The sequence below is a fragment of the Culex quinquefasciatus genome, chromosome 2, assembly GCF_015732765.1.
Source record: "Culex quinquefasciatus strain JHB chromosome 2, VPISU_Cqui_1.0_pri_paternal, whole genome shotgun sequence".
In the NCBI taxonomy this organism is placed as follows: domain Eukaryota; kingdom Metazoa; phylum Arthropoda; class Insecta; order Diptera; family Culicidae; genus Culex; species Culex quinquefasciatus.
Window position 1 is genome coordinate 70,616,020 of NC_051862.1, and position 24,735 is coordinate 70,640,754.

At 37.3% G+C, this 24,735-nt stretch overlaps 1 protein-coding gene across 2 annotated transcripts in view; it reads right to left on the minus strand.

The window, feature by feature from the left end:
• Positions 1-1,610: 1,610 nt before the first annotated feature.
• LOC6035956 (centrosomal protein of 164 kDa) overlaps positions 1,611-24,735 on the minus strand; it is a 36,178-nt gene continuing 13,053 nt past the window's right edge. For both annotated transcript variants that reach the window (XM_038258336.1, XM_038258337.1), the window contains exons 4-7: positions 4,267-6,898; positions 4,010-4,209; positions 3,489-3,628; positions 1,611-3,427 (exon numbers count right to left, since the gene is read on the minus strand). In XM_038258336.1, coding sequence (XP_038114264.1) covers positions 3,171-3,427; positions 3,489-3,628; positions 4,010-4,209; positions 4,267-6,898 — 3,229 coding nt within the window. In that variant the 3' untranslated portion in view covers positions 1,611-3,170. The remainder of the gene's footprint in view (positions 3,428-3,488; positions 3,629-4,009; positions 4,210-4,266; positions 6,899-24,735) is intronic.

A 24,735-nucleotide genomic window follows, 5' to 3' on the forward strand; every position in this document is an offset into this window, starting at 1 on the left:
TGATGAATAGTCATCAAAAACTGATGAAAATTCATCATTTTAAGAGGTAAAATCTATTTTTTCGACTCAGAATCTGTCACTATTTTCTGATGAATATTACCATCATTTTTTTTTCTGTGTATAGGAAGCATCTGAAAGGACACATTCTAGAGTACATTTGCTTAAAATATATCGAAACAAAATTTAAAAAAAAAACATTGTACAACTTATCATACGTTAAAGTATTACTCGAATATAAAATTTCAGCATTTACTTAGAAAATTTTACCAAAACCCTACTAAATGTTTTCTTTTTCCAATTAATTTATTAAGACCAAAAAATCACACCATTCTTAAAAATAACCTTTTCATCAAAGTTTTGAAAAGAGCCGTTCCTAATAAAAAGCGGTTTTGCTAACCTCTAGTTTTATGGGAACCCAAACTAGACCTAACGCAACAAAATTTGATTCAGTCAGTGCTGAGAAATTCACGTGAAAAAAAATCCCAGAATATGGGTATTTTTTCGGAACCTCGCTTTACCTATTGATAACTCAAAGGTGAAGTTTTATGGGAATATCGAAAAAATGCATGAAAAACAAAATTTCATACGTTTTGTCTGCAGGGAGCGCTACTTTCAAACACGTACGATTTAAATACAAGGGATTGATCGAACGAGAGGAATCACAAATCCGCATAAATATTTCTGTTAACCGAAAAACGATCTAAAATGAAAGTGGCTTATTTAATTGTCGGTGTATAGGACACCGCACTATTTAATCATTTTCTGACTTACATGTAATTTTTCAGCCCAAAATCAGTTATTGAGTTGAAAATTAATGTTCAAATCTGGAGTTTTTTTTTAAAAAAAAGGTCCAATAAACCAAATTTCCAGTTTTTGCTTTTTGGGTGTTTTTGAAACCGCCTTGAGTCAGGGGTATTAAAAAACACCCAACAAGCAAAAACTGAAAATTTGGTTTATTGGACCTTTTCAAAAAATAACTCCAGAAATTTTCTTTTCTTGATTTGTATGCACCTACGTCAATGACCAAGATTGTTTACTTTTTACTCTTTGGCTCAAAATTGCTTAAAATAACCATAAACCGCGTTTTTCATCTTGTGGAAAACGGAGTATTCTTTTCTGGGCACCCTAGTCTACACACATCCTCACAGAAATTTGCTCAGAAAATTATCCAGAGTCGATATGTACAAATACATATTAATAATAAGTTTAATTTTCGAGTGAAAATTACGGATTTATACGATTAACCTAGAGAGGTGACCAGACTATGATTTTAAGAAGCTCATATTAATAGGTAGAATAGCGGAGATAAATAACAAGAAAATATTCTATAAATGACGAGAACATAACAACTTACGATAATGTAATAACAAACTAATAACATCGAATGATATCACATTGCATTGTTATTGCAGTCATGCTATTTCCTACACATGCCTCTTTGCTGTCTTGTACTAAGCTTGCTAGGATTCCTATCTAGCTATCATGACAGACCACAGAGACGTCGCTAATCATCCCAATAACCGTCATCCATGGATGTTGTTATCGCGACGTTATTCTCGCCTGCTCGGATAAGGTTAATTGAGTTTCTTTCATTCAGTAAAAAAAACATGTTCTTGTAACATTATCCTGTGAAACTGGGGTTTTTTATTTATTGGTATATAGCTTTGGAGTGGTATTTAAAAACATGTTTGTTTAGTTTGCCTGGTACTTCCAAAATCTACTCGATTTACGGTTCTCGTCGATTTAACCCTTTCTGAATTTCTTACTTCTTTGCTTGCTCTAAGTTTTTTTTTGTTTTGATTAATAACTTTTGTGTTATCACTATTGACAGATTTTTTTTTTTTAATTTGTGGATAGTTCAAACAACTTGAAATGCTTTTCATTTTAGCGTACGCAAGGGTGTGACTCAAAATGTAAATGGTATTTTGAATTTTCTGCAGATGGATTGGAACAATTTTATAGTAGGTACCTGAGAATGAACAAACTAAATGAAAATTTTGGCAACAGCCACATCTTAATTTGCGTCGTCTTTTATGAATTTTATAATTGTTGAGGGTCTTTAACAAAAAATATTGATTTTGCGTAAAATGATCTTTTTCCAGTTGTTATTCTTTGTTTAGTATTTGATTTTTTAACATTTGTTTTTATTTCCTTACTACTAGAGCTATTTGCGTTTTTACTTGTTTCATTGGAATCGGAATGCTAAAAAAATCATTGTCATATTCAATTAGTTAATTTTCTTTAAAACATTTGTCTTCAAAACCGTTGGACCAACTTTCTTTTCACTTTGCTTTTCTGTTTTCATTTGTCTTACCAGCTTTCCCCTCTAAAATTTAAACTTTCGTTCCGAATATTTACTCATATTACATTTATCTTGTTTTTATCACTTGAATGTAATGCTAAAACACATACACAATATTTAAATAAAAGCAAACTTTTTTGTTTTGTTTTTCCTCCAGCGGGACCGGTATTATAGCCCGAGGAACCTAGAAGGTATACTCACAGTTGAATAAACTTGGATGGATTTAAAAGTACGGCTGCACTTGTTTTGCTTTAAACGCCGGCTGGTTACACAAACTTACGAACGAGGATGAAAAATCACAGATACATAGATCATACCATACGTTTAAAATTGATGTGTGATTTGAAAATAGGATAAATTAAGAAAAAACTGTTTTACGGTAAATATATTTACGATTCACTTTATATTTTGAGCTCATAATGAACGGAACTTGTCAAGATATATATTTTTTTGAATTTCTATCTTTTTTTAAGTTTAATATTTTGTTCTTAAAGAGTACTGGTTTGTCTGCAATCGACGTTGAATGGTCATATTTTTGTAAGAGATTTTGCTTTTTCCAATGACTTCCGTACAGTGTGTTACCTTTCTTTTCTTTTCACAACAGTTTGATCATCTACCAACATCAAATTTATCTAAAATTTAATATCACACTATAGTTTACTAGTACATGTACGCTAGATGTGGGCTGTTTGTAATATTAAATTTCTGTTTGTATCGTTTTTTCAAGGATTTTTCAAAGGATCAGCATCTCTAAAACTTGACAACGTTAGGATGTTTTAAGTACACTGTGACTTTTGTTTTTGATTAAATGATCATCAATCAAATGAAATATGTTTTCCCAATTTTGCCCAGCTTGTACTCACCCCGCTTATCCAAATGACTTCTTCTTGAGCTGCTCGTGCTCGGACTTGGCCTGTCGCAGCCAGTTCTTGAGATCGCGCGTCTTCTCCAACAGGTTCACCGTGTACCGTTGCTGCGTTTGCACCGGTATCGGGTGGGTGGCCAGTCCGGAGCTGCCCAGCCCGCCCGGCGGCTTCGGTGACGACATGACGATATCGCAAAAGTGCTGCGACGGATTGTTCAGGTAGTCCAGCTCCTCGTAGCCGCTGCCCTGGTGGGAGGGATCTACAAAAAGAGGAAGGTATCAAGAGGTTGATGGTTCAAGCGGCAGTCTCATGCGACATACTTAGAATGTTCCAGATGTCCTGAATTTCGTTGTGGAGATGTTCCAAGTACTTGTACGTCTCGATTGAATCGTTTGCTCGGAAGGCGTGACCGCGTCCGGTGCCGTGCTCCGTTGGCACGTCGGTGCTGCTGAAGCCAGAGCTGGAAGGTTATTCTTGTGAATTTATTCGAATAAACTCAATTGGGTACTAAAACCCTATGTAAATTTTTATGTACAACGGTAAAAAACACGATAAAAAACCATTTCTGATCACTTTTTTTCATTTTAATGCAAAATTTTTTTTTGACAAGACAACATTTTTCCGATGGATCAACTATGGTCCCCTTGGAACGAGCTGTCAAGTAGGAGCTTTTCTGTCAAGAAGGACCGCCAGGTTAATTTTTCAAAATTGATTTAAAAATCCATTTTAAACTCTTTGTGCTCGTACAAAGGGTCATTGTACTCAGAAAAATAAGCTTTAACGCTGTAAACAATAATATCAAAAATCTAAGCTTCATTTTAGGACCCAATTCTTCACTTACCTCGAGTACGACGACAGATCGCTGAGCGTCTCTTTGGGTTTGGGCATGCTGATCTCGATGGCTTCCGGCAGCGGTGGCCGCTCCTTTTCCGACAGTTTCTGCAGCGATCGCTCCAGATGCCGCAGCCGAATCACTTTCTCTCCCAGAAGGGCGCGGGTTCGATGCAGCGACACCTCCATCTCCGTGAGCTCCTTTTCTTCCTGCGGAATTTAACCATCTATTAATTTTGGGAAAAATATAGACAATACAACACTTACGCTAAATATCTGATCCATGGTGTGCTTGTTCTTCATCGTGTGCTTCACCGAGATGTCCCGCTGCTTGCTCTTGAACAGGTTCTTCTGCGCCCGCAGCGACTCCTTGGCGCGCATCACCGAATCCCGCTCGAGCAGGATGCGATGCTTGAAAAAGTCCAGCTCCGAGCTGGCACCGCCGTTGTTGTCCAGATCGCTGAACGGATACCGCAGGTGGTAAGGCGCATCGATGTTGCAGTCCGGGATTTGGTCCTCGAGCTCCTCGAGTTTCTTCAGCTGGATGCGCAGATTTTCGACCGGAGTGCATGGACGTTCGCGGTCGTGCTTCGACGAGTTTAGCTTGGACGTAGACGCGGACTTGGTTTTGGTGAAGAGTTTCCGCTTCTGCCGGGACACCGGAACGCTGCCCTTCTCGTGCTGCTTGTCAAACTCCGAGTCGGAGCTGAAGTTTTCGTCGCGCACGTTCGCGAAAATGTTCCGAATTTGGAAGTAGTTCTTCGAGTAAGTCGTCTCGCTTTGGCTTGTTTCGGCGTCGGTATTTTGAAGGCGGTTGTTGTTCAGAATGAATGGCTTGCGTGGCTCTGAAGTCGGAGCGGAAGAAGCGATCTGCTGCTGCTGCTGCTGCTGCTGGTGAGGACCTCCGTTGTACGGGAGAAGCTTGTTCTTGTGCTCCAGCAGGTAGTTGTTCTTGGCGGCGAAGCGTTTGGACGCGGCCGATGGCGGTGGAGTGCTGATCGAGGACTTTTCAGAGTTCATCATCAGCGAAGAGGGTCCGCCCATGTTGGACTTGCCCTCGTACGGGTAGTGCGACGTTGGTTTTGAATGGGTTCGATCGTCGGTTTCGTAGCTATTGCTCAGAAGGCTTTGCTGTTGCTGTTCACGGCGCTTCTTGCGTCGTTCCAATGAAATCCTTACGTCGGTCTTCAACCTGGTGTATTTCTCCTTCAAACATTTGTATTTATCCTCGAGCAGACGCTTCTCACAGCGAATCTTCTCGTACAAACGATCTTCACCGGTTTCACGCATTCTCTGACGTTCAACTTCCAGTTCATGAGCCAGTTTGATCTTCATTTCAGTTAAATTTGTTGCGTGTTCCTTCTTCAACAACTCCTCTTCCGTCTTCAAATCACGCTCAAGTTCTTCCACGATCTCGTCGTGGTTCTTCTGCAGCGTTGCCATCGTTGATTTGTGCTCATCGGTTACCTCCTTTACCCGTCTATCAAACTCCTCTTGCAGTGTTTCCCTGTAGATCCTGTACTCTTTCTCATTCTCCTCCTCGTAATCAGCCTTCATCTCGCTTAACTTTACTTGATAAAACTCCTTTATCTCCTCTATGTTCTTCTGGTGGATATCAGTCAGCTTATCCTTCTCCTTCTCCAACTGCTCCTCACACCTCCTTCGTTCCTTTGCCAATTCGTTCTGAATGTTAGCTTCCTCCAAAATCCTCAAACTATTCAACTCTTCCTCTAGCTTAGTCTTGTATCGTTCCTTCTCATCCGAGATCGAATCCTTCAACAGTCTTATCGAATCATCGCTGACCCGTTCCACCGAAAACCGCCTGACCACAGTTTTCGTCACTTCCGCTTTGCTATCAACCTCTTCACTAACCTCCGAGTCCCCTTCCGAGGTCTCCGTCGAGCTCTTCTTTTCCGATTCTTCCGCAGCTTCTTCATCCCCGTTATCATACCCTTCAACCAGTTCCTCAAAGTTGATCAGCGAGTCATCCCTTACCGCTTCCAACTTGTTCGACTTCAACTCTGCGTTCAAATCGATATCAAACCGCACACTCTTCCGCTCATCCGACAGATCTTCGTTTGGCGTTCCCTTGTTCCTGATGTACGTCAAACTCGAATCCCTCAAGATGCCCTTTACTTCCTCTTTCTTGCCAAACTCCAAGCTATCAAATTCCGGCTTTTTGTTCGACTTCAAAAACTGCGACCCCGTCCCAGTGATCGTAAACCCATGGAACGACCCTCGCGTCCCAAGCTGCCCCTCCGACCGATCTCTCATGCTGGACCCAAGATTGAACGAGATCTTCGGCGACATCGCCAACTGCTCCTCCACCTTCCGTTCCCCCAGCACCATCTCCAACCGCTGACTATTGTTCTCCTTGTTCGAATCTCCACTCTCCTCGTCCTCCTCCTCCTCCTCCTCGTTACCAACCTCCTCTCCAACTTCAACCTCCTCCTCGTCCCCCTCGTCACCAGCGTCTCGATCCTTTTCCGTCTCCCCTCGCTTCCCATCAACCTCCTTCACGCTGTCCTCCCGATCGGATTCCACCGATCCCGAGCCCGACCCCGCGCCAAACAGAACCTTCCTAATGGCACCACCACCAACATCAACATCAACCGGTGGTCCGATCGCACCGGCAGGTGACTCAATTTCGACGCCGACGCCGTCACCACCGCTGGAGCCACCACTTCCGCTGCTGTTGTTGTTACTGTTGGTGCTGGTCGCGGATTTCAAACTTCGAAAGCCGGAATCCGCTAGCGATGTCGAGTCGGACCGGTCTAGCGAGAGGGCCTTGCGCGTGTCGACGACCTTCTGGCGGTACAGGACGTCGATCGGGTGTTCCCACTGGGATTTGCGCGTATACCGGTCGTAGTAGTAGTACGCCTTCACCTGTTTGCTGTAGCTGGAAGGTGGAAGGGAGATGAAGGGATGGTTAGTTTTTATTGACAATGATTTAGTACAAAATTGAAAATTAATACATTTCAACGACTTATCTAAGCGGTTAATTTTACACAATAGGCCTGGCCATTGTTTCCAATACTATATACTCAGAGAGTAATTCTCTAAAATCTCGCTGATTTTTTTTGAGACTTTTTATTTTGTTTTTTTTTTTATATGTAGATGAAACTTTTACAACTTTTACTTTTACTTTTACAAAGTAGGTATTTAACACTCAAACGCTCGGGTAGTCATTTGACTCCTATTTTTTTTTCTTAAAAATCTCATAACATTTGATACAATTGACCAATTTGGATGCTTCCGGGTGCAAAAGATCCAGATTTGTCTATATTTTCAACTGTCAGACGGAGGACAAATGTGGTCCATTTTTACCGGAGATATTCCGGATTCTGTTGGGGTACCTCGGGCCTCCTAAATGGATATTTGGCCAATATAATAAAAACTTTTCATCAGAATAAAATCGGAAATGATGCAAAACTTCAAGGAATCATCCTAAAACATCATCCTGCATAGATACATGACATGCTGAAGACCTTCGGGCACCGGAACAGGTTCTATCCGGAAACGGTTCACTGAGCTGATGTCAATTGTTGCCCAACTGGAACCGGCTCCGCTGCCCCGTAGGACTTAACCATGTCAATTATTTTTGCAGGATGATATATTAGGATGATGCCTTGTAGTTTTGCATCATTTCCGAAATTTTTCTGTTGAAAAGTTTTTATTATATTGGCCAAATACCCATATAGGAGGGCCGAGGTAACAGAATCCGGAATATCTCCGGTAAAAATGGACCACATTTGTCCCCCATCTGGCAGTTCAAAATATAGACAAATCTGGATCTTTTGCAACCGAAAGCATCCAAATTGGTCAATTCTATCAAAAGTTATGGGATTTCTAAGAAAAAAAATAGGGTCAAATGACTACCCGAGCGTTTGAGTGTTAAGTGGCAGTATTTGTAAATTCTGCTCGGTTTGTTCTAGAGGTCGTATCGAGGTGCTCCGATTTGGATGAAACTTTCAGCGTTTGTTTGTCTATATATGAGATGAACTCATGCCAAATATGAGCCCTCTACGGCAAAGGGAAGTGGGGTAAAACGGGCTTTGAAGTTTGAGGTCGAAAAAACATAAAAAAAACTTAAAATTGCTCGCATTTCCGTAAAACTTCATCAATTCCAACTCTCTTAGATGCATTCGAAAGGTCTTTTGAAGTACTTCAAAATGAGCTATAGACATCCAGGATTGGTTTGACTTTTTTCTCTTAGCTTTTGCAAATTACTGTTAAAAATTGATTTTTTTAAAACCTCAATATCTTTTTGCAACAGCCTCCAATACCCATACTTCCATAGGTCAAAAGATAGGTAATTATATCTCGGATTAGTTTTCAAAAAGCCGTAAGAGCCATTGGTAAACAAAGTCCTTTTTGCATCGGTATTCGACCTACTTACGAAAAACCAAAATCAAAAATGCTCAATATGTTCATCTACACGTCCTTCAAGTGCCCCATACTTGAAATAAATGAAATTTTGTTTCATTTTCGAGAAAAACGAAAATTAGTGTCAGAGGTCACAGTGGCTCTTACGGCTTTTTGAAAACTCACCCGAGATATGGACTATAAGCCTACGGTATTAACTTTTTGGCCAATCGCAGTTTTTCTCATAGTTTTTCGATTTTTCTACAACAAACATTTTACAACGTTAGTTTTTGCCCTGTAGGCCTCCATAGCGGCACTTGTTGATCTCAATTTTGTCATATTTGGAATCCTCGGAAAATTTCACGTTAGTTAGAAGTATTGCAGTTGTAAATTTGATTGGAAAAATTGCCATTTAGAATGAATTAATTTTTTTTTATAATTTGTTGGATTAGGGGAAAACAGGTTTTCGCCTACTTGATACAGCATTTGACGCATTGATCGCAGGGTAAATAAAATCAATTTCTTTTTTCAAAAATGTTTTATTTAATTATTTTTTAAATCAAATTCACCACTCCAATACTTCTAGCTAACGTGAAATTTTCCGAGGATTCCAAATATGACAAAATTGAGACCAAAAAGTGCGGCTATGGAGGCCTACAGGGCAAAAACTAACGTTGTAAAATGTTTGTTGTAGAAAAATCGAAAAACTATGAGAAAAACTGCGATTGGCCAAAAAGTTAATACCTTAGGCTTATAGTCCATATACTTACCTATCTTTTGACCTATGGAAGTATGGGTGTTGGAGGCTGTTGCAAAAAGATATTGAGGTTTTAAAAAAATCAATTTTTAACAGTAATTTGCAAAAGCTATGAGAAAAAGTCAAACCGATCCTGGATGTCTATGGCCCATTTTGAAGTGCTTCAATAGACCTTTCAAATGCATCTACGAGCGTTGAAATTGATGAAGTTTAACGGAAATGCGAGCAATTTTAAGATTTTTTCAGTTTTTTGGACCTCAAACTTCGAAGCCCATTTTACCCCAATTCCCTTCGTCGTAGAGGGCTCATATTTGGCATAAGTTCATCTCATGTATAGACAAACAAACGATAAAAGTTTCATCCAAATCGGAGCACCTCGATACGACCTGTTACACATTGGTGAAAAACTCGCTCTTAAGTCATTTCACATCATAAGTTTTTTCATACAATAACGTGATTCGAATTCCCGGACGCTTCGAAACCCGGACACCTCATCTTATTTTATCGATTATTTGAATATAAGTTTGCATAATAATTGTTTGGAATTTTTACATCAACTTTCATTTCAAATTGGTTTAGACGCTGTTAGTCAATGCCAAAACAATAAAATAAAAAAATAAAAAATAAAAATATGAGTTTACCAAAAATGAGAAACATTTCACTGAAATATTTCAGAGGCGTGCGAAGCACCGGGAAGCCAAAGCAGAAAACTATGGTTCTGATTTCCTTAAATTCTAGTGAAATTTTATACAAAGAATCGAATGTTTTGATGTTAACAGCTTTTTTGAGACCTAAAGAATGCCATTTACTCAAATTTCAATTCAAATTTGTGCCGTTTGTAAGAAAAACCAGTGTCCGAATTTCGAAGCAAAAATGTCCGGATTTCAAATCAGCTTCTTTCAGCGTCCGGGATTCGAAGCACATCAAGTCATTTTAATTCTAAAAATTTGCATAATTTCTCTTAAAACTGACTGTGTATACTACATCCTGACGATATTTATACATTTACAACTTATTACATGAATTTTTGCCAGCTAATACAAGAATGATTTGCTACTAAGTGTCCGGATCTCGAATCATGACGTTATTGCGGGCAGGTCATTCAAAGTGAGCATGTGAATATTTAAAAAAAACCCGTTTCTTGACAAAAGGATTTTTTTATGTGGTGTCTTTGGCAAAGTTGTAGTTATAATTTAATTTAGCATTTAAAATATGATTTTTGAAATTTGGTTTATTTTTTCCGATTTTTTCCATTTTTTTCAAATTTGCATATCTCTAGTAATGTACCAGATTTTACACCATCCTAAATTCTTTTAATACCCTGAATCATATAAAAAACCTAAAATAAAAAAAAACGAATTCTGAGTATTAAACTATGAGTGAAACAAATATTATATTTAGGACCTAACTACTTCAGATCTTTTGAACTTAAGTAAACTTTTGCTCTTTGGTGTATTTTAATCAAATCAAATTTGGTGAATTCTACCAAAAGTAACGAGATTTTTAAGAATAAAAATGGTTGGTGCCTTCCTCATTTTTAAACAGTAATGCTATCTAAAATAGTAACAGAATAGCGGACTTTTCAGTGTTCTATCAATTTGACTCATTATTCATACCATCGGATTGGTTATTCAGATCTTCATAATTCAAGGCTCTTATGTGCTTACAACTTTTTTTATGGTTGTAAGATCTTCAATCTTTAAACTCATTGGAAAGGTCTTTTAAATATCTTATTACAAAAGCCACCATTTTTACAATCTTCCGGACTTTGGACAAGTTGCATAAAGAGGAGTCGTATATTTATCCAACGAGGTTCACCGAGTTGGATAAACACGAAGAGTGCTGAAAAAATCAAGTTTTGCAACGAGTTCCATACAACATTTTTTGCAATTCCAAAAAACACACACTGAGTGAAAATTTACGTCAAATATTCATGTATTTTGTCAATAAATCGTTTAAATCAAATTTTTTTTGAAAAGTGTTACTTTTCGAAACAAGTGCTAAAAAAATCAACTTTTCAGCACCCATTTGAGTGCTGAAAAGTAGAAATTTTCAGTATTTATTTTGAAAAGTGTTGCTATTCGATTCTGTTATTTTTGGTATAGAAGAGTAGGCTATTTCGTCGTTCAAGAATGACAGGAAAAGTAAGTAGTTTCACGACGGAATTGCAAAAAAATCGTTTTTAGCATAACTTTTGAAATACTTAACTAAACTTTATAATTTTTAAAAGCGACTTCTGGGACCCCAAGATGGATCGAATGAGACCAAAACAAACAAAATAGGTTCATTCAGTGCCGAGATGACCAAGCGCATTTTTTTTATCAACATACCACCACACACAAAGACATTTGCTCAGAATTTGATTCTGAGTCGATATGTATACATGAAGGTAAGTCTAGTAGGTCAAACCGAGAATTTCATTTTTTGAGTCATTTTATAGCCTTTTTTCAGTGAGTTGACGAAGGCAAAAAGGAAGATATTTTCAGTACGACCCATAAATTTAACTGGAATAACTGGATAACTATGATAAATATGAGAGTGCGGTAAAAATCGAGTTTTGTAAACTTTTGCATAAAAAAATCAATAGTTTAACGAGATGTCAAAAAGAGGTGACGGTGTGTCGCTTATTTCATTGTATATGATCCTTTAGATTTTTTTCTAATGTTTGATTGTGGAAAGAGGAACCGGACCTGGCAGGGTAGGGAACAAATATTTGCATACTCTTCGCACATCCTCTAGCGCAACGACTACCGACTCATTTACCGACAGTCGTCTAGAACTGATGTCCTCATTAAAGTTCATCTCTGTGTGAATGTGCTCTTCCGCAATATGACTTTGTCGAATAGTGTGTTCCTTGCCAAAAAAAAACTTTTTTCATTGATGACTTCCTGAGAAATATTTGCAGTTTTCATCGATTGTAATTTTTTCTTCAATTTTTCATTTATATTACTCGTTTACAATTACATCCCCTCGATGAGTTATTGGGTTGGGTGTGTCGGGCAAAAACCCAACGAAAAACCACTCACCCTGAAAGGGGAAAAAACATGAATAAAAAGGGGCACAGCCCGTATACTATTTCAACTCTGCAGAGGAAAATAGCCTCCACAAATTGCTGTATGCATTTTAGATGCAGCAGCATCCAGCGAAGACAAGAGAGGTCGTATAGACAAAAGTGTGTATCATGTCCTACTATTTGGGCCAAAAGAAGAGAGATTGGGAGGTGGGCTGTTTGTCAGCACCGTTTGTTGAATGGAACAGAAAACATTGCGAAACCGCCTCTAGCCACAAGCCTTTTAGTTCTTGGTGCTGGAGGGATGTTGGAAAATGCTGTAGAACCCACCGGGAAATGCGGACAAATTGTGGTGGTGTCTGGTGCGGGCTTGGAACGACGAAGACGACTGTGGAGCTTTTTATTGTTTTGTGGAGATAGGGATTTGGGACGTGCTTTTTCGCTCTTAGATTGGTGACATCTGAGCGGAAATCGATAAAATGTTGAACATCGTTGGTTAAATAGTTTAAAATTTGCGCTCTTCTAAAACAAATACTGGAAATATGAATTAATTTCTGTCAGGTTATCTCAGAATCTAGTCATTATTTTTATGAAACTTTGTCTTTGCATAATTAGAATTTCCAAAAAGTTTCCAAAAAATTTCTCGAGAAGGTCATGCAAATTCTTTATCTTGTCATGAGAAGGGATTTGCCGAACAATTCCAAATTGGTGTCTTTGGCAACGTTGTAGACACTGTTCAGAATATTCGATATGTTTAAGGGTGTATCTCAGCATCCAGTTCTCTAATCAATAAAGTTCAAACAAGGAAATGTTAGAACATCTTTTGATTTGTTTATCCACAAACACATACCATGCGTCTCCATCAAGTCATTTTTAGTAGTAGAAGCAATGGAGTCACATGGTAGCAATGGTTCAGTTCATTAACTTGACACAATTTTAAGTTTTTTTTTTTTTGCTTAATGAATCAAAACTGATAACAACTTTATTTGGCCAAATTACGATTATTAAACAAACTCAACTCAGCGAACTCGCTGGTAGTACTTCGAATCAAACTCCGTGCAAACTTTGCGAGTATCCTCTCGTAAGGAGTGGGGTGCGCCGTTCCCATTAACACTTTTTACTTCGTTGCGTTCTCAATTAGCGTGCAAATATTTGCCCAACCCCATCCTTTTAGTGGAGAAGCAAAAAAAAAAACATCGTCTGCTGATGGGTTGAGGTCGGCCGGCAATGCGATACCTCCGGGGAGACCTTCAATGTCATTAGTGTTGACTGTATTTTTTTTATAATATTTGCTCGTATTAATGCAACACCCCGCCCTGCGAAACATCCTGCAGAGCCACGATGAGATCATCATCGAGGGATTAGATTTCAGCTGTAGCTTCAAGTTGAGCAAGGAGCTTTAACTGCAAGAATTTCGAAGTTTAGTTGAAGAAATTACCCCAAACCAGCCATCGATTCCGCCGAGTTGAATAACTTTGGCCGGTTTCGCCGACCGGACATGTCGTAGAGCGCACAGGATTCTTATCCGCATGCTCCAGATTTGTTGCTGTTGCTGCTGCAGCTCGATGCCATGCTGCTGCGAAAGGTCAGCTGTACATAGGTTGTCCCTTATGTGCATCGCGAGGCTCACCGGGTCAGATGCATCTCCGGCGCGGATGGTGGCGGCGGTGCATTGACTCTAGTACTGGCGTTTGAATTCGTTTGAATATGTTATATTTAACTGTGGAACTATTTTCCATCGAAAAAAAAACTAACAAAGTTTTAAATACTCTGCCATTTTCCGTTTATAAACTTTACATTTTTTGGAACATGTCAATTTATGGGAAATTTAATGTACTGTTTAAATCTACATTAACCCAGAAGGGTAAGTTTTTCATTTAGAACAAAAATTTTCATTTTAAAATTTCGTATTTTTTCTAACTTTGCAGGGTTAGAATGTAACAATGTAAAAGTCCTTTTGACACCAAATTTCCATCTCATCACCGTTTCAGGCTGCAAATTATTGAAAAACACATCTTTTTTCGCAAGTTCAAAAATTAAAGGGGTCGTACAGCCCCTCCGTCACGATTTGGTGTCTTCGGCAAAGTTGTAGGTATGGATACGGACTGCACTGGAAAAAAAATGATACACGGTAAAAAAATTGGTGATTTTGTATTTAACTTTTTACCACTAATAGGGGAACTATACCCTTTCTCAGCCTATTTCTATTATCGGCCTATCAGCACTTTGATCATGAATTACACTGCCGTTCTACGCATAATTGTCCCATGTTCAAAAAAGTGCAACTGAGAAAAACGCGATTGAAATTTTTCGATCGATTTCTGTATTTCTACGCATAATTGTCCCGTGGGTTCCTATTCGCCCTATGTGTCCCTAATCGCCCCAGTTAGCAGTTTATCACCCTTATTTGTGATTATCTTGCTATACAACTGGTAAACAAGACATAATGCTCAGTAAAACTGATGATTCCGTGTAAGAAAATACTTGGTGGGACAATTATGCGTAGAAGTTCAACGATGGGACAAACAGACTCAGTATTGTTTTTAATGAGTTTGCGAACAAAGTACCAGATTTTATGTGTTTTTCTTAAAGTACACATAAAACTAAACTTAAAAATGTCATAAAGTCAAAATCGTCCAAAATTGACATGGGACAATTATGCGTAGAACGGCAGTACAGCTTTCATAAAGTGTTTTTGACTGTTCCAAAGTAATGAATAGCTCAAATAAAAGTGAGCAAGCAACTCTCCATTGTTGGAACATCTGAAAATGTTGATTAAATATTGGAAAACGGAAAAGTGATGAGAATTGGTCGAACGGCTTAGAGTGATTATAATGGGCATATTTCCCCTACTTGATTTGCAAAAAAAAAACTATTTTTAAATTTTTTTTTATTTTTTGATATGTTTTAGAGGACATAAAATGTCAACTTTTCAGAAATTTCCAGAATGGGCAAAAAATCTTTGAGCGAGTTATGAATTTTTAAATCAATACTGATTTTTTAAAAAAATCGAAATATTGGTCGCAAAAATTTTTCAACTTCATTTTTCGATGTAAAATCAAATTTGCAATCAAAAAGTACTTTAGTGAAATTTTGATAAAGTGCACCGTTTTCAAGTTAAATCCATATTTAGGTGACTTTTTTGAAAATAGTCGCAGTTTTTTATATTTTAAAATTAGTGCACATGTTTGCCCACCTTTGGAAAAAATATTTTTGAAAAGCTGAGAAAATTCTATATATTTTGCTTCTTCGGACTTTGTTGATACGACCTTTAGTTGCTGAGATATTGCAATTCAAATGTTTAAAAACAGGAAAATTGATGTTTTCTAAGTCTCACCCAAACAGCCCACCATTTTTTAATGTCGATATCTCAGCAACTAATGGTCTGATTTTTAATGTCAATATATGAAACATTTGTTAAATTTTCCGATCTTTTCGAAAACAATATTTTCAAAATTTTCAAATCAAGACTAACATTTCAAAAGGACCAAACATTCAATATTACGCCCTTTTGAAATGTTAGTCTTGATTTGAAAATCTTGAAAATATTGTTTTCGAAAAGATCGGAAAATTTCACAAATGTTTCATATTTTAACATTGAAAATCGGACCATTAGTTGCTGAGATATCGACATTGAAAAATGGTGGGCTGTTTGGGAGAGACTTAGAAAACATCAATTTTCCTGTTTTTAAACCTTTGCATTGCAATATCTCAGCAACTAAAGGTCGTATCAACAAAGTCCAAAAAAGCAAAATATAGAGAATCTTCTCAGATTTTCAAAAATATTTTTTTCAAAGTGGGCAACTACGACTATTTTCAAAAAAGTCACCTAAAACTGGCTATAACTTGAAAACGGTGCACTTTATCAAAATTTCATAAAAGTACATTTTGATTGCAAATATGATTTTACATCGAAAAATGAAGTTGAAAAAATTTGCGACCAAAATTTCGATGTTTTGAAAAAATCGGTATTGATTAAAAAATTCATAACCCGGTCAATGATTTTTTGCACAACCCGGAAATTTCGGAAAAGTTGGCATTTTATGTCCTCTAAAACATATCAAAAAATAAAGAAATAAAAATAGCGTTTTTTTTGCAAATCAAGTTTTAATGATTAAAAGTTAAATAAAAAATCACCAATTTTTTTTACCGTGTATAATTTTTTTTCCAGTGTAGTCCGTATCCATACCTACAACTTTGCCGAAGACACCAAATCGATCAAAAAATTCCTTCAAAAGATACAGATTTTGGAATTTTTATCTATCATTTTTGTATGGACAGCTGCCAAATTTGTATGGAAAATTATATGGACAAACTAATGATGCAAAATGGCTTCTTTGGGCATACCGAAGGCACCAAAAAAGTTTCAGTCGGAATAAAAAATACTAAAAAAAATGAATGATCGAAATCCTAGAGAACTGCTCATCTCTAAAATAAATACATTTGGAAAACTTAAAAAATTATCCAAAGTTTTTTTTTTATGTTGTTGATCCGGCCTCTAGTAGTTGAGATAGGCATTTCAAAGAATTGAAATTAGGCTGTTGCAAATATTTTTTTAAGCTTTTTTTCTCTAAAATAATTTTGATTTTTTTTTCAATTCCAACCAATTCTAACATGGCGTTCAAAATGGCGGTGTTCAAATACTGAGAAAATTTATTTGGTATGCTAAAAGGGGACCATCCATAAACCACGTGGACACTGTTGAGGGGGTATGGCGATTGTCCACGATCTTTTTTTGTATGGACAATTGTCCACGAGGGGGGGGGGGGTAACAGATTCCCAAAAAAGTGTCCACGTGGTTTATGGATGGTCCCAAGGCAATCAACAACTATAATTTCACTAAAATGGGTCGCAGAACTCTAATTTGATGTTAAGAGTAAGAATATTTAAAAAAATAGAAACACAATATTTGTTCGTGATTCGATTATCCTAGAGCGTCCAATTTCCCGTCCCGGGAAAAAAATTCCCGGGAATTCCCGGGATTTCCCGGAAAAAAACATTTCCCGTTTCCCGGGAAATTTGTAAATTTCCCGGGAATTCCCGAATTACAAGCAGAAGTATACATTTTCCTACCTTTTTGGCACCAATGTTTTGAAATTATACAAAAAATAATAATTGGAGATTTGATTTTTTTATTTCCATCTACTGTTTATATTAACTAATCAGCTTGTTTGTAAATTTTAGTGGTGGGCAAAACCGCTCATTTCTGTGAGCCGCTCATTTTCGTTCGCTCATTTAAATGAGCGGCTCTTTTGAACGGCTCATCCGCTCATTTCGCTCAAAGTCAGAAAATAGACTGGAATGAACTGAAACATGTGCTCAAGATATTTAGATTTTTTTTTCAAACGACCAATGGAGTGTCCATGAGTGTCACACTTCGTATGATTTTTGTTGATTGATAATTCAAAAATACATGTTTTCATCGCACTTATTCTGAACAGATTGGAGATCGTCCATAAAACATAGAAAACCGTCGATTTGCTTTATCCTTTTTTGGAAAGCATTTCAAATATAAACGTTTTATATGAAAAAAGAAAAACATTGATCTCTGAAATCCACAAATATCGAAAACTTTTTTCATAGAGAGGTAAACAAACTTGAGTTTTTTTTTTCAGATGCAATTAATAAATTAGTCTTGAAATGCAGTTTTTTGTTTAATAAGAACAACTTTAATTCATGACAACAAATGAATGATCAAAACAAGCGTCAAAAAAGAAGATCTAAAAAAATGCCTTAATAAATCTATTGAACAATTACCACAAAAGAGTACCAAGTTTGTGTGATGTGCTGTGGTAAATTACATTTTAAATCATAAACGGTCCAATACATGGATTAAAACCGCAATCTAGCATACGAACTATGTTCGAATGCGTGTAACAACTTCATGTACATAACATTTGAGAAATGTATCGATATTTTCATAATGAGATCATGCAACATCGGGCGACAGTCAGCTGATTCAAAATCACAGGCGCTCCGACACAGGCTAGCAACAAGCATAAAGTGCGCCAAAATGTTGGAATTTGAGGCGACCGGTGAGAACCTAGTTTCCCCTCTTTTCTCCACAGCACCGTCACCACCAGCGCGTGGAAGAACGAACCGAACGAGAGCGAATGAGCGAGAGCGAAATAACGAAAGAGTGAGCGAAAACGACGCCGTTCGACGACGTCGACGACGGCGCGAGCGACGCTTATCAAGCGCTCCGTTCGTTCTTTCCGTTCATTCGCTCTCGCTCATTCGCTCTCGTTCGGTTCGTTCTTCGACTCGCTCTTTGATTTGACGGTTCTTTGAAAAGAACCGGTTCATAAAATGAACCGCCGCTCATTTTTTTTGAGCGGTCGCTCATTCGTTCTTTAGCTTGAGCCGGTTCATAAGAACGGTTCGATCAAAAAAGCCCATCTCTAGTAAATTTCATGTCAAGGTTTAATTCAGATAACATTTATTTCTGAAGCATTCACCACTCGGAATATTGTTTGCTTATATGTTGGACAACAAAACTTACGCTGTTATGGAATGAATATAAACTACTTTATTTTTGACAACCATTTTTAATGTTTTTTTTTTGTAATATCATTTGAAATGAGATATTTACATCTTCCGGCCAAGATCAACATTGAGATTTGTTTGACTTTTTTTTACCTTGAACATGTTGGATGGAAATTGAACTAATATAATTAAATCTTTAAAAAAGGTTTTGTGTAAGAAGAATTTGTTTCTAAGTATTCGAGAAATTACAGTTTGAAGTTATAAATTTATGAAGCATGTGAGCTACCAAGGGCGTAAGAGGGTTATATATGAAAAAAAATATTGTTGAATTTCAACCACTTTTAAATGCTCAAAATTATTTTAATCTAATTGATTTATTAGGCTGAATACCATATAACTAAAGTCATATCATAAAACCATGAAAAACCATTAAAAAACAACTTCGTATCAAATTTTCAAGTAAAAAATTGTGTTTCAAGTTAAAAAGCGCAAGAAATTAGATTTTAAAGGTAAATTCAACAATTATTTATTTATTCACAAGTTGATTGTTTTGATTTTTTTATTTGAACTTTATGGTCACTGAGACAAATTTAAAAGCAATTTTATGGTTGTGGAGCATAGATTTTCACTGTCCAAACACTTTGATTTAAAAAAATCCTTCTCAACAAAAATACTTATAATATTTTCTTTCATTTGGGACGATTTGAAAGATTTCAAAATTAGAAAGTTTATATATTTGCTCAAAGTTGCATGATTTTTTACAAGCAGTCAAGCCATTAATTGATCCTCACACTAATTTTGACTATTAAAGTTGCTGTTCTATACAATTTCGTTGCAAAAGTTTAATCAGAAACAGGTTAGAATAATTTTCGTAAAATTTAAAATTTCCCGGGAATTCCCGGGATTTCCCGGGAAATTTGTTGAAAATTTCCCGTTTCCCGGGAATTTTGTAACCCCGGGAAATTGGACGCTCTAGATTATCCGAAGTCCCATACAAACCTTCGGATAATCGAGGATTCGGATAACCGAGTCTGGACTGTATACATATCGACTCGGAATCACGTTCTGAGCAAATGTCTGTGCGTGTGTTCGTGCACCAAAAAATATGCACTCGATTATCTCTGGGCTCACTGAACCGCTTTTTACCGTTTTGGTCTCATTCGATTCGTCTTGGGGTCCCATAAGACCCATAATACTATGAAGTTTGGAAAAGTACTTCAAAAGTTATGCTAAAAAATGATTTTGGCTAAAGTTCGGAAGATTATAAAAAGGGTGGGTTATGTAAGAAAATCCGCCTAGTTATATATTTTTGGAAAGGTATTTTAAAGGCCTTTCCAATGAGCCTAAAACATCGGAGATCTGGTAACCCTAACAAAAGCTATGAGTACTTAAGTGCTTTCTGTATACTTTTTGGAGGCCGGATCTCAGAAAATTATTTCCAGATCGATCATACGACGGAACTATTTTAAAATATGTATAATAGGGTGGTCCAAATCCGGACTTTTTTGGGGCTACCCCCTGAAATCAAAGATTGACCCATCACTAGGCTAAATTCCAAATTTGACCTCATTCTGACCACGGGAACCCCTCCCTCCAATCGCTTAAAGTTTGTATGGGAAAAATCGTCAAAATGTATGGAGAAAAGCAACTGTTTTACTTTTTTACCTGTGGAAGGCGCCATAGTTATCCGATTCTTACCATTTCTCAAATGTAGAACCTTCATTAAATTTAGAACAACTTTCCCGAAGACACCATATTTTTAGGATTTTTTCCCGCGAAGTTATTAGCGCCCAAAACTGACAATTTTTGCGCGGCCAGCTGTAAGGGGCTACCTAACAACGATGTATATTTCCATATTTCAAATTCGTACACGCACGTGCTCTCTCTCAGGTTCAAACTCTCTCACGAGCTTGCTCGCCTGCCTGCCTGTTTACCTACAAGCGCGCGCTGTTTCTCTGCTTGGATTTTTGTCGTCGTCGTCGTTTTCGTTTGATATCTGCTGCGCTGCGTTCCTGGCATGTTTATTATAATTTTCAAGATATATTTCGATATTTATTTCGAGAAATAAAATTAAATGTAATATGTGATTAACAATAGATATCATATTATCAGGGCGTGTGTGAGAGAATACAAATTTCGATAAATTCCATACAAAATATTTTAATCTGCCGAAAATATAACAAACTTCCTTACAACAAATTGCGGTATATTTTGCCTTTGACGATTATTAGAAGTTTATGTCAGATTCCGAAACATCCAAAAAGTGCAACGATGTCTAAAAGAAAAGCCTCAAAAATAGAGATGTTGAGCTAGCTAGTTTTATATCTGGAATCAAATTGCCTTCGAATGGTCGGATGATATTTAGAGTAAACAATACAAAATTTGTATTACCTGAAGATTTTTTTTAAATAATTGAATCATTCTTTCTAATGAGCATATACGAACAACTGCTTGTAATGCTTGAAAAAAGGCTTGCTTCAATTTTTTAAATGAGCCTTTGCCAAGGCTGCCTTTTATTCAAATTTTATTTTTTCAGTGCACTTTTTATTAAATTTTGACATAATCTAAGAATTTATATGCTAAATATATCTCAAAACAAACCTGCTATTTTATAGGATAGCAAACAAAAACGACGACGACGACAAAAATCCAAGCAGAGAAACAGCACGCGCTTGTAGGTAAACAGACAGGCAGGCGAGCAAGCTCGTGAGAGAGTTTGAACCTGAGAGAGAGCACGTGCGTGTACGAATTTGAAATATGGAAATATACATCGTTGTTAGGTAGCCCCTTACAGCTGGCCGCGCAAAAATGTTCAGTTTTGGGCGCTAATAACTTCGCGGAAAAAAAATCCTAAAAATATGGTGTCTTCGGGAAAGTTGTTCTAAATTTAATGAAGGTTCTACATTTGAGAAATGGTAAGAATCGGATAACTATGGCGCCTTCCACAGGTAAAAAAGTAAAACAGTTGCTTTTCTCCATACATTTTGACGATTTTTCCCATACAAACTTTAAGAGATTGGAGGGAGGGGTTCCCGTGGTCAGAATGAGCTCAAATTTGGAATTTAGCCTAGTGATGGGTCAATCTTTGATTTCAGAGGGTAGCCCCAAAAAAGTCCGGATTTGGACCACCCTAATGTATAACCTTATATTCTATATGAATGTGAGGAAGATACCAATTTTGCCCGTCTCTCTCCACTTTGGTCAGAATCATAGGTCTTAACTTGCTGAGCCGATGGACAAAAACCTATAGATTTTTTTTTCTGATGGCACATTCCTTTGAAAAGCTTGAAAACTAATGTCCCGATATTAAATAGTTAAACTCGTGTAAAATTTTCACATCCTAGTAAAATCTGCCAATAAAATCACTATTACGGGAGCGTTCTTTTATTACGTAACGCAGTTGGGGGTACAGGACCGTAGACAGGAGGGTGGGTTTTGGCTACTATCCTGGGGGGGGGGGAGGTGTGGTTAGAGGCCGTGTTACGCTCCGTACAACAAGGAGGGGGTCTAAAAATACGATTTTATGCGTTACGTAATAAAAGAACCCGCCCTACTGGCCATCATATATGTAATATATAATATAATTATTTTAGTTATTCAAAGATAACTCCACCTTTTGAAAAAAAAAGGGTAAGGTATTTAAAAAAACGACAGTCAAAATTTTCAACGTCATCCAGATATTTATTTAAGGAGTTTAAATCAAATGAAAAATGTTTTTTAATTATTTCGTTGCCTTTGCAATAAATTGTACATCATTTAGAATGGAAAGCATAGATTTTATTTTTAGATTTATTATTAAATGGGGCACTTCAGACTAATTACCAATTTGGATTTTTGTGACCACAGATTGTAAAAAGACGTGAAACTTTAGGAAGCATTTTGTGATTTTTTGATTAAAAAAAAGTGTTTTGTTCCGGAAAACGAACCACTAGGGACCATCCACAAACCACGTGGACACTTTTGGAAATCTCAACCCCCTCGTGGACAATTGTCCATACAAAAAAAACCTTTTTTGTATGGATCGTGGACAATCGCCATACCCCCCCCCCCCTAAAGTGTCCACGTGGTTTATGGATGGTCCCCTAAGAGCATTTAAAATTATTTTCTAAACACTATGTTTAAAGTGTTATGGGAACAGAATTCAAAAATATCTTTAAATTAATATTCATTTTCAGTAAAACAAGTTTCTTAAAAAATATATATTTTATTTGATATTAGACCGTTGCAAATTTTTTTCAAAGTTTATTAAATATTTTTAGCACATTTGGAACTTTTTATTAACTTATGCTCTAATAAATCTCGGATTTTTCATTCAAAAAGATGTAAGAACCATTGTTAACCTTTTGCATCGGTATTCGACCTATTTACAAAAAAAAAAAAAACAATTTTAAAAATGCTTGAGATTGTTCATCTAAGTACACGTCCTTCAAGTACCCTAAACCCTAAAAATTAATGAAATTTTGTTTAGATTTGGAGAAAACGAAAATGAGTGTCGGAGGTCAAGATGGTTTTGACGGCTTTTTGAAAACTCACCCGAGAAATACACATGCATTTGATTAAAGTCATTGAACTTCGATAAACCAGCATTTAATTGTAATTTTTTTTAAATAATTAGAAAACCTTTGTAACGGTTTAATGGTAATGGGAATTGAATTCTCGATCTCCCGCTAACGAAACGGAAGCGATCAAGGATCACAAAAATTCTGACCGAGGTGAAACCAGATTGCATTAAAAAAGGATTAGCACAATAATGAAAATCATATAAAAAAGGGTTCAGCAGCACAGCATACTTCGTAGAAAAATATCTACCATAAAATTAGGTTGATGACATATACCTACGTCATTCCGACGTAAAACGACAGTCCAGTTATTGGATAGAAAGGGTCAAGCCCTGTTTCATCTGTAGTAATTTATCAAATCTGGCAAACTGGTGAGGCAACCCAGAGTCGGTGCCCGTTATTTTAATTTTAATTTACTAATCATTTAATTTCTTCATTAACCCACACTTGGTGTAACTTAATCATTCAAATCACACCCGCTGGGTTCGTTCGTAAATCCTAACTGGTGCAGTGATATGAGCTTCTTTTCCATCAGCATAAATGATTTAAATTCAAGCCGAGCACCAGCATTTCGAGCGTGGGCGAGTGCTGCGAAAAAGTTATAAAAATACACACACACTTTTTGTGCGGTGGGTTTTTATGGTGATTTCACAAGGACACCATTATGACGCAAGATGATGTCCAATAGGTGAAAATACAATAAACCTTCAAGGGAAAAATTGATTTTCGTAAATTTATTTTACACTGGATTCCCAATAACGTTTTTTTTTTTTTCACAAACTGCATCTTACTGTTCAATCTCTGATCTATTTCTGTAACAATTTTCAAGAGAGTGTGAAGTGAGGTAATCCTTGAGAGTAATTCACACCCATGCACCCACGTAAAAGGCAGTGTGATGTTGCATTGGAACAACAGATTTATGAGAAAAGAAAATTTCCTCCCACTTTGCTCCTTGGCAAATCTCCCTCTCAACGGGAAGGGATGTATAATTGTAAGGCCATGTAGGAAGCTGTCAACACGACTCCCACAAACACACACACACTCAATTCTCCAAGGATGTTGAGAGATGACGAGGTCCTTGAGGAGTAGGAGGAGGAGCAGGTAGGTGGTCCCTTGTTTTATGAAACACGCCACCTCGGAATGCACGAACACGGCTCCAATGGCACATGACGGTGCATTTTGCAGGCCGCTTTTCTATTTTTCCCCTGCCGGCGACCGACGAAACACAGAAATAACTTCATCCCTCTCTAAGCCATCACCATCACCGACCGGCCTGGCACAGGATACACTTTGTCAGGAAGTTGTGTAACAGCTCGGGCAAATGCAATTCATTTTGCATTTTCTTCCAGATGAATTGCATTTTGCGTGGTTGAGCGCCGGAATGGGACGGCGACGGAGCGATGGCAAGTGGTGAAAAATTGACTTCCGGCACAAGATTTGTGCTGGAGTCGTGTGGCCCAGTTACGGCCCCCGTTACATGGTGATCCGGGGGAGCACGTTTTGGACATTGGTGTTTTTTCCCTAAGATGTTGGAATATTGACATGACACACGTGGCTGA